This window comes from Colobus angolensis, unplaced genomic scaffold (genome assembly GCF_000951035.1).
Source record: "Colobus angolensis palliatus isolate OR3802 unplaced genomic scaffold, Cang.pa_1.0 Scaffold148, whole genome shotgun sequence".
In the NCBI taxonomy this organism is placed as follows: domain Eukaryota; kingdom Metazoa; phylum Chordata; class Mammalia; order Primates; family Cercopithecidae; genus Colobus; species Colobus angolensis.
The window spans coordinates 4872653-4888128 of NW_012114577.1; the positions used below are offsets into that span (position 1 = coordinate 4872653).

The following is a 15476-nucleotide window of genomic DNA, read 5'->3' on the forward strand; positions in this document are numbered from 1 at the left end:
TGTTTCCCGAGGCCCCCTACTTCCTGCCGCTGCCTCTGGCCACCTAGGCCTGCTCCACCTGCACACCACCCGCAGACACCACATTCTCCTTGTGATTTTTCACGCACTTACTGTCATCATTGTCTATGCCTAAAACTGAAAGATTCCTAAGACCTGCCTTTCTAGGGATCACTGATGTTTTTATTTTATTATTTTATTTATTTTATTTTTGAGACGGAGTCTCTCTCTATAGCCCAGACTGAAGTGCAGTGGCACCATCTTGGCTCACTGCAACTTCCACCTCCCAGATTCAAGCCATTCTCCTGCCTCAGCCTCCCGAGTCGCTGGGATTACAGGCGTGCACCACCACACCTGGCTAATTGTCACTGATATTTTTAAAGGTGACTTTTCTGAGAAAATAACCCTGTTGTCTTAATTCCAGTGAATTTCAGGCTTAGCGGAAGATGGAGAGGCCTGTATATGTGGGTGGCTTACCACAGTGCCCAGGTGTGAAGTCAGTACTGGTGGGGTATTTACTGTGTGTGAGGCACGCCCCTCTCCTCGTACTGCACCTCATCTTATGAACTGACCCTCATCCCCATCAGGTTTATTGAGACGAGTCCTCTCTTCACTCCACTGACCATTGCTGTTACTGCTTCGAGTGATAAGCCTGACTTTGAGACAGGAGGTGGGAACAATGTCTGAGGATGCTGAATTTGATACTTCTGCATCTGCATTTCCTCCACCTCCCCCGGAGTACAGCCAGAGGAAGGAGCAGAACAGACATTGCAAAGGTTCTTTGGGAAAGGTTATTTTTAGGGGCCGTCTTGCCAAGACTGGCAAAGGTTATTTTTAGGGGCCGTCTTGCCAAGATTGCTTCCGGGGACTTTATTTAGACACAGCAGGCCCCTGCCCTGTTAGAGATGTGAATTCCCACATACCTGGGAATGTTCTGGGTAGCCCCAGAAAAGTGCTGGGGGGATTTCATTTTCACCCTGAAAGATGAGAGATGGTATGAGGAGCAGCACGGTAGCCGGTGACCTTGGGCAAGTCACTTCATCTCTGAGGACCTTTGTTCCTTATGAAATGAACAGACCATGGTGGTTGGAGTAATTTCAGAGGTAGGGTGACCCTACCTCCAGGTTTGTCCAGGACAATCCCAGTTTGTGGCTTTTGTCCCGGAGGAATTATAAATAGCACCTCCTTTGCCTCTCAGAAGTGGTCCAGTTTAGACTACAAACTTGGGTCACCCTCTTCTGAGGATATACACAGGCAGCCTCATGGAAGGTTAAAATCATGTTGACACCCAAGTTATTTTTTTTCCCCAAGTAATTTATACATCAGGTAGTAATGCCTTTTCTGAAAGTGCTGGCCTATTTCTGGAACTTTAGAAATGTAAACATTGTTGAAGTGAGATTTTTAGTACTTTGAGATATATATATATATATATATCTCATACATAATCTAGTAATTCTGAATCTTTTAATTCGCAAATCTTGTAGAAGACCAAGCTTTGTAGAACACCATGAGAGCGAGCCCTGTGACTGGAGGGCTGTGGGGCCACCAGCCCCACTGAGTCCTTCTGCGGGCCAGGTTGCCTCTGAAACGGGGGTTGCTGTTATACTTTTGGTTTTGTATTATATGCTATGTATATGGTTTTATAAATATCATATATACTTACACTTTAGACAATTTGATATTAATATGGGCCAGGCATTAATGACTTTTATTTTACACATCTGCAAAACTAAGAGTTAAACCTTATTTAAAGATCTGAACCAGTTACTAAAGTCCTGTCTGTAGATTTGTTCTTCTGACAGTATGTCTTTTCTAAAAATTAGAAGAATTTATTTCCATGTTTATGCACTTGAAAATCTAGCCATGAAGGCTGGGCGTGGTGGCTCAAGCCTGTAATCCCAGCACTTTGGGAGGCCGAGACGGGCGGATCACGAGGTCAGGAGTTCGAGACCATCCTGGCTAACACGGTGAAACCCTGTCTCTACTAAATACAAAAAAAAAAGAAAGCTAGCCGGGCGAGGTGGCTGGCGCCTGTAATCCCAGCTACTCGGGAGGCTGAGGCAGGAGAATGGCGTAAACCTGGGAGGCAGAGCTTGCAGTGAGCTGAGATCCGGCCACTGCACTCCAGCCCGGGCGACAGAGCGAGACTCCGTCTCAAAAAAAAAAAAAAAAAGAAAAAAAAAGAAAATCTAGCCATGAAATGGTGACAAATGTATTTACTGTGTGACAAATCATGTTGAATAGAACTTGTTCCCTCATGTCTATAATGAGACACAGGTAGGGCTGTCACCATGAGAGGCCTTTAAGGACTTGGTAGGGAAGCAGGAAAAATCGTGTCAGAAATGCCTGATGTGTGACGGTGAGTTCTATTGCTGTAACTGCTATCTGGGTAACTGGATATTAAGGACTTTAAAGGATTTCTATTCTGCTGTCCTAGGATTGGGCAGTGTGTACCCTTTCCAGTAGGATTTTAAAATGTGATGTCAAAATGGGGATTTGAATGTGAAGCTGTAAAAAAGTCTTGAAGTAGCACTTCATTGAGCAATTAACATCAGAACTCTAGGATTGCTGGATTGGATGCAGTTACGTAGTTTTCATCCCCCTCCGTTAGGAATATGGAGGATTAGTGAAGTAAAGCAAGCCAGCATCATTACAGACAACTAGGGAAAGGCAAAGAAAATAACTTACAAATCTAGGCTAAGGAATGTTTATGCTCTCCTAAACTATTGTTTAAAGATATGTATTTAAATAATCGCATAAGAAATACCTGTTTATTGTAGCATATTTAGGAAATATTATATTTTTAAATTAGAAATTTTTAAATATTAAAAAAGTCACAACCAGGAGAAAACAAGTATGTACATTTTGCCAAGTGCCTACTAGCTCACTTTATGCTGTAGTCTAGAAGCATCTATTTATGTGTTTTATACTTTAATATGCCATGGTCTGAAATGGCTCCGGATGTCCAGTCTTTATTACCCATTTTCTTGAATGCCAGTCAGCAGGAGCCCTGGGGAAGAACTCTTGGTGGAGGAAATCCCAGCTTGGTTCCCTCCGGTGTGGAGTTGGCAGGAACGTTGGAAATGCCCAGCTTCTCTGTTTTTATTGCTTATGTTAATCAGAGTTTTCCCCATATGTAGGGGAAAGCTATAGATGTACCTGACTGTGGGCTGTTCCTTACTTAGAATTGTTCTCTGGTCTGGGACAGCGATGCAGAGAATAGGGTGTATTACAGAGAGCTGTTTCATTCTAAATGAATGCTTGCATATCTGTGTGTAGGCAGCCATTTATTTGGGTCCCTGAAAATAGTAACAGTATGGTGAACTTAAATTAAAGAGTATTTATTTTGCTGTCTGTGTAGTACAAGCTGCTTCCCCAGTTGCCGGATGGGTTGAGGGCAGAATCATCAGTGTGCTTTTCTTTTGGCTTGAATTCATCCTTAAGAAGAGAATGAGAAAAGTACAATAAATGCTGCTGCTGCTGCCTAAAACTGAGCAACAGTTGGGTCTGCCCTGTCACAGAGCCACATCTTGCACGTAATTACCCAGGCTCCAAGGGAACAAGTTATTTTGAGAAGCATAGCTCAGGATCAATCAGATGTAAGGCTGTTTGTTGGGAGCCTTAATATGATTACTTACCAGAAAGTCCTCAAAGGAATTCTCCACGTAGTTTGTGCCAGCCTGGGGGAGGCAGGTGTGACCCCACACAACATTGAGCTAGTGGCTAAGTCAGGCTCCTGGCTTAGAAAATCTTGAAGCTCAGATGACCAGGCACCAATAGCTTTCATGTGGTCCTTTGGGCCTACTACCTTTTTTTTTTTTTTGCCTTTTAGAGCAAACATGACTTATACTTTGATTCTAAAGATAATTTGATTTGGTTAGTTTAACATATGCTTCCAGCCCTAAAATAGTTTGGGAAGAATCTTCATATTTCTAGTCTTAACTCTTGAATTTAACAGTTAAAAGGTGGGGGGAGGGTTTCATCAGGATCATTTGCTAACCCTCATTTAGGAGAGAGGATGCTCTATCTTTTTTTTTCCAATAATTAAAATCTTGTTTCAAGAATTTTAAAAGACGCCTTGGAATTAACGTAGAGCTAGATTGAATTGCAGACTAGCTTTGGGAATCCACAGCTCCAAATGTTTGATGACCTTGTTATGTTGCTTCACTCTGATTTGAGGATTAAAGAGAGGTAGAGATAAGTAATTGCAGCTGAAAAATCAGAATTAGGAGACTGAGTATTAAGGACTCCTGCAAATGGTAATAAAATGTAGGAAATTTTCTTAAGCAGGAAGGAAATTAGCAGATGGAAATACTTTACCTTCTTGATAAATGTAAGATCTTTATGAAATAGGAAAAATGCTAAATAATTCAACCCAAATTTAGTATTATTTATGGTGATCAGGATAAGAGGGAACATGAGGACACATACGGAGTTTTAAATGTAGAATTTGATGTGGAAAGGGAACGTATAAGCTTCAACTTAAGACAGCCGTTCGTTTCACAGGCCAAGGGAAGCATACTGTAATTTGAGATCAGCATATGATGGACTTCAGTTCTGTGCATCATTCTTGTGTATTAATCACTCTTTGTCTTCATGGAAGTTGAGTGTGGAAAAAACTCAACTGTTTTTTCTCTTCTCACACCACAACAGTCAACCCAGAAGAATTCTGTGACCAAACGTGTGTGGTCTTCTCCCGCTTTCCGCCACCCTGTGCACCAAGCAGGCAATCCGTTCACCAGCTGGGTGCCCTCCAGTGTATTTGATTCTGACGCTGTCCGTTTGGTGATAGTATCAGATCCCACAGGTTGAGGGCTCAGTCCCACAAGACTGCCCCTCTTCAGACACCATCTCAAGTCCAAGCCTCTAGAATAATGACCAATCAACTTAAAATTGGGGTTCTCATGCCTCTTTGGGTTTGATCAGTTTGCTAGAGCAGCTCACAGAACTCAAGGAAACAGGTACTTATATTTACTGGCTTATGATAAAGGAGATTTAAAAGGATACTGATGAGGAGAAGCATAGGGTGAGGTATGGGGGAAGGGGTGCAGAGCTTTTATGCCCTCCCCAGCAGGTCACCCTCCAGGAACCTCTACCTGTTCCCTCCAGGAACCTCTACCTGGAAGCTCTCCAAACTCCATCCTCTTGGGCTTTTGAAGGAGACCTCATTGGAAAGGCATAATTGAAGCTTGGACAACTATGGGGAAATGTGATTGGACAAAAAGGCTGTGATCTAATACTAATAGGCTGAGTGTGAAAACCCAGCAAAACCTGTCTGTTTAGACTCTTCTTAGCCTCTCTGTGCAGCCTTCCTTTCAGGTTTGTGGCAGGACTCCTTCTGAAATGAGGGTCTTATGACCTACAGTTAGATAAGGTAGGTCAGATCATTTCTTTACGGCCAGCTCCAAGCCAGAAAGGCAAGGGAAAATTGGAGTCCCTCCAGGGAAAGCCTGCTGCTGAGGCCTGAGCCACCCTAACATGACAGCAAAGACTGTAACTATGAGAGTTATGAGCCAGGAACAATAGACAAAACATATATATATATATTTTTATGATATATGTATATTATATACACCATATATATACACACACCATATATATATACACCTGTGTGTATAAATATATATATATATCACAGAAACCAATAAAATTTATATCAGAAAAATGAATATTTTAGCTTATTGGAATGTTGGACTCTTCTTAGAAGAAAGACCCAAAAGGTGTTAAAATACAATTCTCAAATAAAAGTAGATTCATGATTCTCATACAGATATAAAGATGAATGTTTAAAGATGTTCTTTGACTCATTAATGAGAAAACTGGTAAGCCATTACAGCCAGTCCAAAAGAGCATCCAAAGAGTAAGACACATTTGTGGAGCAGGAATGAAATGAATGTGCACATGGAGGGGCTCTGTTTTCTGTGGGAGGAGGAGGAGTGCCCCTCTACTTTGATTTATTTGAATGTCTGTAGACAGAATTACTTTGCATTGCTGTCAGTTGTCTGTGACCTATAGATTTGTAGAAAAGCCTAGAAGGGCTGCTTATGCACAATGCACAAGTTTCCCATTGGAGCGTAGATTTTTCCCTGTATAAAGTAGCCTTATCAGGCATTTCACCTTTCCAAATTCCGTAGTTTCCATCCTTTCTGGAAATTATAGGTGTGATTCTATATATCGGAGAGGTTATTCCTCAAACCAGTATTAGTCGGGGCTAGATTTGGCTTTGTTGAAAACCCTGAAAAGAGTGTTACCTGTTACACAGTCTCAGAGCTTAGTGCCTTTCTTTCTGTATTTTGAGCAGCCCATGGACTAAATGGAAATCAGTCTTGTGAGCCTGGCAGTGGAAGCCTGAAATTTGTGGTGCAGAATTTGATTAAAACCAGACCTGGATAAGACAGTCTTTTCAAGTGCTGGGAGAACCATCTTTAACCTCTCCACTTAAAGTGTCATCCATTAGCCTGGTTCTATTTTTAGATACCCTCAGCTGTGAGGTTGCCTGTTATTTTTGCAAGGTATTTTCTTTTTCTTTTTTTTCTTGGCAAGGTTATGGAATCTTTCTTAACATTTAAGGATTCTGTAGTTAAGTTTGACATGATAATAACAAATGTTAAAAACCTGGAACTTGAGCAGATACACATTTTTAGCTTCTCAGGTTTCTTTTTATTAAAAAAAAATGGACTTCTATCCTCTTTGATTGATTCCAGAAAGTCTGACAAATGAGATCTTATTCGACCAATAGTTATTGAATGCCACTGTGCTCTAGGCGCTGTCCGGAGCACAGAACAAAGATCCCTGCTTCTCTGTGTGTCACTTTCACCAGCAGTTCTTAGACTGTTCAAATGGTGGTGGTCACGGTGCCTTGGAAAATGCTGGAGTTGTTTGTGAGCTTTCCTACCCTTTAATTTCAGATCATTAGATATACAGTGGCATTGGGTAGAAAGAGACTCTGAATCCTGCATACAGGCAGAGTTTGTCGGGGAGAATCAACAGAACAAAAGGCGGCCTCTCTTTCTTTCTCTTACCTTGTCTTTGGGTGTATGTCAGTGTCTATATCAGTGTACCTGGAACGCAAGCTATTATTTTACTCACTACTTTTGATGGTAAAAACTGCAATTACTTTTGCACCAACCTAATAAAAGCAGCCTTTTGATACTGCTGAAGTTCCACTTTATTTATAACTGAGATCATCACAGTTTAAACTTGGAAGTATTGAAACTTTAACAGGTACAAGCTCTGTGTGCGCGAATGCAGGTGCACCTGCTGGGTGCTGGGTTTTCTGAGTGATGGCAGACGTGAATAAGGCAGGATTAGGGACTACCTTTCGTTGAGTTTTTTGATTAGTAATATATATGCATACAGACATGTAACAGCCTGGGAAACCAGCTGTGGGTCTTCCTTTTGCAGTGGAAAGAAATGGAATTTACCTTTTTACAAGAGTTAATTTTAAGGCTCTTTGGACCTGGTGTATTATGAACCAAGTCGTGATTCAAATGTCACCCAATATTTTAATTGTCCCTTAATAATAAGTTTATTTCAATTACATGGGCAATATTTTTGCCCTCTATAGGTAAAAACGGATGTTCTAAACACTTTCTAACCAGAGGAAATGAAGATATGTTAATGATGCTCTTTGTTCTTCAGCAGGAGTATGAATACTTGTGATGAATCTGGAAAAGATGAAGAATTGGCAGGATTCTGGATTCTTAGATCACAGACCTTCTTGCACCCCTTTTCTGTCTGCAGCAACATTCTGTGAATTGTGCCAAGCAACAGCATGATTCTCCTTAGCTGTTGGAGGCGGAATATCTCCTGTGTTCAAGTAGGAATAAATCGTGACTATAGGCAGTCTTTATTTTTCTGAGCAATCTCGCCCTACCTGAGTAAGATTTTAGAATGATTTAATTCTCTTTCCGTTTAAACCCCTCGGCACTGCCCAAGTTTCTTGGAATTGCCGTCACTGATTGCTCTTCTTTTGTATTTCTAGTCTCTTTTATATTTCCTAGTCTCTTATAATCCATCATACCTCACAGCAAACTAGTTGAATTAGATTCATAGTGCTTTTCTTTTCTTTTCTTTTTGAGACAGAGTCTTGCTCTGTCACCCAGGCTGGAGTGCAGTGGCGCCATCTTGGCTCACTGCAACCTCCGCTTCCTGGGTTCAAGCAGTTCTTCTGCCTCAGCCTCCCGAGTAGCTGGGACTATAGGTAGGAACCACCACGCCCGGCTAATTTTCATATTTTTAGTAGAGACAGGGTGTCCCTGTGTTAGCCAGGCTGGTCTCAAACTCCTAGACCTCGTGATCCACCTGCCTCAGCCTCCCAAAGTACTGGGATTACAGGCATGAGCCACCGCGCCCGGCCATCATAGTGCATTTCTTGGAGGAGGGAACTAGCCACAGAGAGATGAGCTAACTTGCCCACACTAGACAGTAAGCTGGTCACAAAGCCAGTGTTCAGATTTAAGGGCTGTGTTTTTTAGGAATTGCTGAACTGAGCTGTTGCATACTATGTTATCTAACAGGACCTTGGAGACCAAGCAAAGATTCGTGGGCAGAGAATAAATGGGCTGCTGTGTAGTTAGATGCCTAGTTATATAAGTCATGAGAACATTAAGGCCCCAAATGGACTTCTAGGACATCCTGATAATTGATTGTAGCACAAGCAAAATCCTTGGGATTAACACATTCATTTACATAATCCTTACTTTGATTAAATTTTTAAAATTTCGTGTAGATAGTTGAAAGATTTATCTGAGTACTTGGCAACATTGAAGATTTGGAGGGATATTTTCAAAGTCATGATTATTCAGTTTTCGTTATGCGGAATGGCTGGTCACCACGGTGAGTGGCTTCTGGATCTAGAGAGCTTCCTTGATGTTAGCGTAGACTTTCTTGATTTGAGTGTAGATGCCAACACTCTCTAAATGTTTTTCAAGACGGTTGAGTGTCTGAACATTTAAATGTAAGGTTGCCGCTGGTGACTCTGGGACAGCTCATTGGTTGGGATGTTATTGCATCCAGTGCGGTTTGTGTGATGTGTAGACCTTTTGGGCCTTGCTGGCCGGCGGATTGAGACGCTCTGTAGTGAGCTAGTATGTTCTGCTCCGCACAGATTGCGGGACTTTTTGCCGTCACAGACGGTTAGGCCACCTACTCTCTATGAGGGCAGAGCCTCCTTTCTTAAGGGTGAAGCTGAAATTGCGTTTACTTTAGAGAGACGATTTTGACCTTCCTCTTCCACTTTAGTCAGTGATTTTAACAACATATGCAGCTTTCTAGAGCCTCCTTACTTTTCTAATATTTAAAAAGAACCGGGAAACCAATTAGAGGTAATCTTGGCAAATTGGGAATTTGCGAAGTAGAAAAGAACACTATTAAAGTGATTGCTGTAAATAGAAAAATGAATGGACCATTTTTTAGAACAGCAGTTTAATGGAGCTGTGGCTTCCAGTGGTTTCCAGTAGTTTCACAGGAGAGGGTGTTCCGAACCATCGTGACACAGGTAGTGTTGGCTGGCCTCTTTCTTCTCCTTGCGATATTCTTTTGAACTATTTCATAAAGCTGATCATGACAATGACTGTCCATATATATATATAGCTGGGAAAGGATCAGGATGTGAAGGACAAATAATTGCATGGTTTCAGAGTCAGAAATACAATTCGAGTTCTGAGCCATGACTGCAGGCTGGAAGGGACTCGGCCTGTCCTCCGTGCCCCGTCTCGGGGACCACTGCCGCTGTGGCTGCGGCTTGGTGGTCCTACCCCACAGGATGCAGGTCATGATGAGTGTTGGGGGAGGCTTGGAATTGACTGAGCAGGCCTCTTGATGTCTCAGCTCCCTGAGGAGAGTAAATGATATGCAACTTCAACATAGAACACTCAGCAGCACCCCAGACCATTTTTCACCTGACAGACACTGCTGACTTATAATTGGTAGGTTTAAAAGCTACATGTTCTTTAGACCTGCTCACCCCTGAGTTTTCTGCTGTGCCTGGATATCCCAGTCCTCAGCAGATTCTCATTCATTTCATTCAGAGAAGCTCTACATCTGGGATGAGTTTCCGTTTTAGGAAATGTGATCTGAAATGATTATTTTATATAATTATTATTAAAGAAAAAGGTGGTTAAAGAAGTATAAAGGAAATGAATGGACATGTTGCCAAAATTTTTGTTTGGAGAAAATGGAATGATGAAGATTGAACAGGTAGTTTTACAGAAGCCAGCCCAGGCTTAGAACCGTATTGCTAAAAGAATTAATAATTCACTGAAAAGTGAAATGGACTGATATTCAGGGAACCATGTCAGACTCATGATTGATTTTTCAGGTCCCCGTCTGTGTACCTAGGTAATAATCTCTTCTAGGTAAAATTGTGCACATGCATAGTCAAAGAGGATGATATAAACAGTCACATTTTTTACTCATTTTGATTAAAAGACTTTTCCTGCCTTTACCCTAGGGAATGTAGGTTGATGTGACTGTAGGCTTCGTCAACTTAAAAAGAAATCAAATACAAAGGCATAGCGATTGAATAACACTGGTCTGTCTCAACAATTCAGTAAGGACATGCACATTTTCTTTTTTCCGTTAAGCACGTTGTGCTGATTGTCCTGTTATATAATTTAGCTTTGAGAAAGGCAATACTCTTGTAGTTCCCATGGATTAGGGACTTTGCTAGCAAGCCCTCCAAGAAAGATGCAATAGCGTCTTCCGCCATTGAATGGGAGTGACAATTGTAGCTAGCAAATGCTCCCAGAAAACCCCTTCAACTGATATTTACTCAACCACCATGTTTTGGAGGTTGAGGAACACCCTCTGGGTCTCCAGATCAGGGGCTCCCAACCTCCAGACTGTGGACTGGCACTGGTTCGTGACCTGTTAGGAACGGGGCTGCACAGCAGGAGTTGAGCAACGGATGAGCAAGTGAGCAGAAGCTTCATCAGTATTTACAGCTGCTCTGCATGGCCCAGATTACCATCTGAGCTCTGCCTCCTGTCGTATCAGCGGCGGCATCAGAGTCTCATAGGAGTGCAAACCCTACTGTGAACTGTGCGTGCCAGAAATCTAGGTTGTGCACTCTTTGTGAGAATCGAATGCCTGATGATCTGAGGTGGAACAGTTTCAGCCTGAAACCATCCCCCTTCCCTACCCCCACATCCGTGGAAAAATTGTCTTCCACCGAACTGGTCCCTGGTGCCAAAAAAGGTTGGGGACCGCTGTTCTACATCATGTTCAGGAATATAATGGACGCAGAGACTGCTGATCATTTGAGAATCCTTCAGTCCTTACACATGAAAGCTTCTGTACGACTCCAAGGCACAGGAACGCGGTGTACAGGAGAGTTTCCATCTGCATCCAGGGAAGGCCTGTATAGCCAGTGGAGAGCATCTGCACCCACAGACTGCCCACCCTGGCCAGGGACTCACTGGTTGCAATTCTTTATGTTTAGGAAAGAGATCCTAATATTTGTTCCAGCTGTCTAAGGAATGTACATAGTGAGACTGTCTTCCACCGCATTTCCATCTATAGAACACTGTTGAACACTGTTTCCCTTAGCTTTGTCTTAACTTCTGTGGTGGGTGGTAAGGACTAGAAACATGTCTTTTTATTTTTTTGAGACAGAGGCTCGCTCTGCTGCCTAAGTTGGAGTGCAGTGGCACCATCTTGGCTCACTGCAGCCTCTGCCTCCTGGGTTCAAGAGATTCTTGCCTCAGTCTCCTGAGTAGCTGAGATTACAGGCATGCACCACTATGCCAGGCTAAGTTTTTATATTTTTAGTAGAGATGGGGTTTCACCATGTTGGTCAGGCTGGTCTTGAACTCCTGGCCTCAATGATCCACCCTGCCTCGGTGGATCCCCCCCAAAATGCTGGGATTACAGGTGTGAGCCACCGTTCCCGGCCAGGACTAGAAATATCTGTCTTTTCTTTCTGGGGATAGATGGTTTTATGGTTTCCCATCTCGGTCTTCTTTTTGTGGCTCTAAAACTTTTTATGTGCCTACTTTTGGGATGCTGAAAGTGTGTACATTTATGGCTAGGTGCAGAGAAACAGGGAATAAGCTGTTGGTTCAGGAGAGAAATAGAGGAGGGTTTGAGTTGAAAACAAGAGAGGAGGTTGGAGGATTCCGCCTGTGCCAGGGCAGCTTTGGGATTGAGTTACAAGTTGGGGAGACATTGGCCTCTTTCCTCCATGGTCTGTGTCTGATTGAATAAAGCACCATTTCCCTTAAGAAAGGACATATGGCTTGGTAATCTTTTTTAAACTGAGGAGCCTGCCTCCAGAATGGTGTGGAGCCACTTTCATTTCCCACTTGAGTTCTCCAAAATTTAGTTTTCAAGAACCCTACAGAACCCTAAAGACGCATGTTGCAATACAAACAACAAGAAAGTTCACAAAGAAGTCTTCGGGTCAAATGTGTGGGGTTTTGTTGCTACTGTTGTTTTTATCTTCTCCATGATTAACAGACTTTTCACAGAAACGGGTGATAGAAGATGCATAGGAACAATCTCCCTAGGCAATGGTAATTAAAACAGGAAATAGAATACAAATTACACATTCTAATAAAGCTTAAAATTCCTTTTCAGAGGGCACTGGCCTCTTTTTAAGCTATTACCACAGAACAGCTGGAGTCTTTTTTCTGCATTTAAGTTAGTCACCACCTTTCTTGGCTCTTATGAGTATTCATTAAAGATAGGGAAACTTCATTAGGCTTAACTCAGCTAAATAAATGGACATTCTCTGGATTTGTACAAGTGGATAATTACCTATGGTAAATTACCTTCATTGTATGTATAGCTATAAAAAGGTGGTATCACCTCGGGAGGCTGAGGTGGGAGGATCACTGAGCCCAGGAGTTCAAAGCTGCAGTGATCTGTGATTGCACCACTGCACTCCAGCCTGGATGACAGAGCGAGACCTTCTTATCTCTTTACAGAAACAAACAAACAAACAAACAAACAAACAAAGCAGGTAGTTTCAAACAGACTTCCTGCGCTGTGAGGTCAGGAAGCTTGGGATTTTGTAAGCAGCTTTTAGGGATATATCCAGTAGTGCTTCTGATGCCTGTATTATGAAGAGACTTAAATAACAGACAAGGTATGATAACGTGCACTAGCAATATTTGCCCACTTTTAAGTAGATTTTAAATTTTAAAAACTTTATAAATGTTTATATCATTATATGTTCTCTCCATCAGTTGCTTTTTTTTTTTTTTTTTAACAACCTACTATTCTTTTGTGCCTTTCCCCAAAACTCTGGTATGTGATTAGTCTTAATATTATCAGTTTTAAAAATTGTTTTAAAGTAATTGTACTTGCTGAAGATAGGGCCTGGGGTGTATTTTGCTGTAAGAACTTAATTATCTGGAAGCAACCCAAATGTTCATTCATGGGGAGCTAGTTACATAAAATATGGTTTATACACTACAGTGGAATACTATACAGCCATAAAAACAAGTAACTTATACTGATATGGAATGATCTCTGGGTTATATATATTGTTTGTTTGCTTGTTTTTTTGTTTTTTTTTTTTCTTTTGAAATGGAGCTTCACTCTTGTTTCCCTGGCTGGAGTGCAGTGGTGCGATCTCGGCTCACTGCAACCTCCACCTCCCGGGTTCAAGCAGTTCTCCTGCCTCAACCTCCCAAGTAGCTGAGATTACAGGTGTGCGACACCATGTCCAGCTAATTTTGTATTTTTAGTAGAGACAGGGTTTCGCCATGTTGGTCAGGTTGGTCTCGCAGTCCTGATCTCAAGTGATCCACCCACTTTGGCCTCCCAAAGTGCTGGGATTACAGGCGTGAGCCATTGTGCCAAGCAAAGTATAGAACAATGTATGTCCTATGATGTGTGTTAAAGGGACCAAAGGAAAAACAAAACATGTATGTCTGTGTGTTTATATAACCACAGATACCACTGAAGGAATATACAAGAGACTGATAGCTCCATTCCTCATGGGGTAGGGCATTGGGTAGCCAGGGAACAAAGGTGAGAGAATGGATTTTTTTTTTTAAAACCTGTTGTACCACTTGACTTTTGAACCAAGGAAGTGTATTACTCATTCAAAAGTAAATACATAAAATTAATATGTTAAAAAATAAGTAATGAATTTTTATCATAATCTTACCTTCAAAAAACGAAACTTAATTATCTATAGTGTTGTCCAATAGAATTTTCTGATAGGAATGTTGTATATTTGCACCATCCAGTACTACTAGACACATGTGGCTTCTGATCACTTAAAAGATGACTTGTGCAACTGAGGAGCTAATTTTTAAATTTGATTTTCATTAGTCTAAGTTTAAGTGGCTACCACATTGATTGGGTATAGATCTAATGTATATGACTTAAGACCGGGCGTGGTGGCTCACGCCTGTAATCCCAGCACTTTGAGAGGCCGAGGCAGGCGGATCACCTGAAGTCAGGAGTTCAAGACCAGTCTGGCCAACATAGCAAAACCCCGTCTCTACTAAAAATACAAAAATTAGCCAGGTGTGGTGGCGGACACCTGTATTCCTAGCTACTAGGGTGGTTGAGGCAGGAGAATCACTTGAACCTGGGAGGCAGAGGTTGCAGTGAGCCAAGATCACGCCACTGCACTCCAGCCTGGGAGATAAGCAAGACTCCATCTCAATAAATAAGTAAATAAATAAAAATAAAGTGTATGGCTTAGAGTATCTTTTCTGTTTAGACCTGACTAAAGCTTAGAAAGAATTGTTAGTTTAGGCTCTCAAGGTAAAATTTATTACTGTAAATCCAAAAAATCCCTTCTTTTTTTTTTTTTTTTGTCCTTGAATTAAATGCTGTCACCTCCTTCTTGAAAGGAGGGACTATTAGTCAGATTTGAAAATCCTCTTTATTACCCAGAAAAATCATTTTTATGGACACTTGGTCTTTCTGTATCTGGCTTGGAAGCAGTCTGTTTTTAATAGGTTGACTTTTTCATCTTGAACACAAACCGTGTTTGTGTGTCCCCTACTCCCCAGTTTGCTGTGCCAGGCACTTTGTTCTCAAGCCCAGCAGCTGTTGTGGGACAAGGGGACAGTTTGCATGCTTAGCCAGCAGCTGCCAGAAACATTTCTAATCTGGTTTTGGCAGGAAATAGGGCACAAGTGGAAGCCAATATAAAAGAAGCTGGAAAAATAAACAGAATGACTTTGGATGTCACTTCATATGTGGTCCATTTTCAGCTGAAGATTTGCCCCAGTAATTTGCTAATATGACTGGACTGTGATCCCTTCCAAAGGCAGGGTTGAATATAGTCACCTTTGAGATCCAGGATTTAGTCCAGTGCTTGGAACATGCTTGTAGGAGGTTATTGTTATAATTTTTTCAATGATTGACTACACTGCAAATTTGTTTAATTAGTAGCTTAAAACTGTTGTTCACCCAAGATTGTGAACTGTTGTTCACCCAAGTTGTAGGCTATTATTGGTTATGGGTTCCTTCTCTCTTCTTTCTGCTACACAATATCACCCATCGTCTCC

At 41.7% G+C, this 15476-nt stretch overlaps 1 protein-coding gene across 1 annotated transcript in view; it reads left to right on the forward strand.

The window, feature by feature from the left end:
* Window positions 1-676: 676 nt before the first annotated feature.
* ACTN2 (actinin, alpha 2) overlaps window positions 677-15476 on the forward strand; it is a 58822-nt gene continuing 44022 nt past the window's right edge. The window contains exon 1 of the mRNA XM_011935761.1: window positions 677-787. Within this exon, the coding sequence (XP_011791151.1) occupies window positions 677-787 (111 nt within the window). The remainder of the gene's footprint in view (window positions 788-15476) is intronic.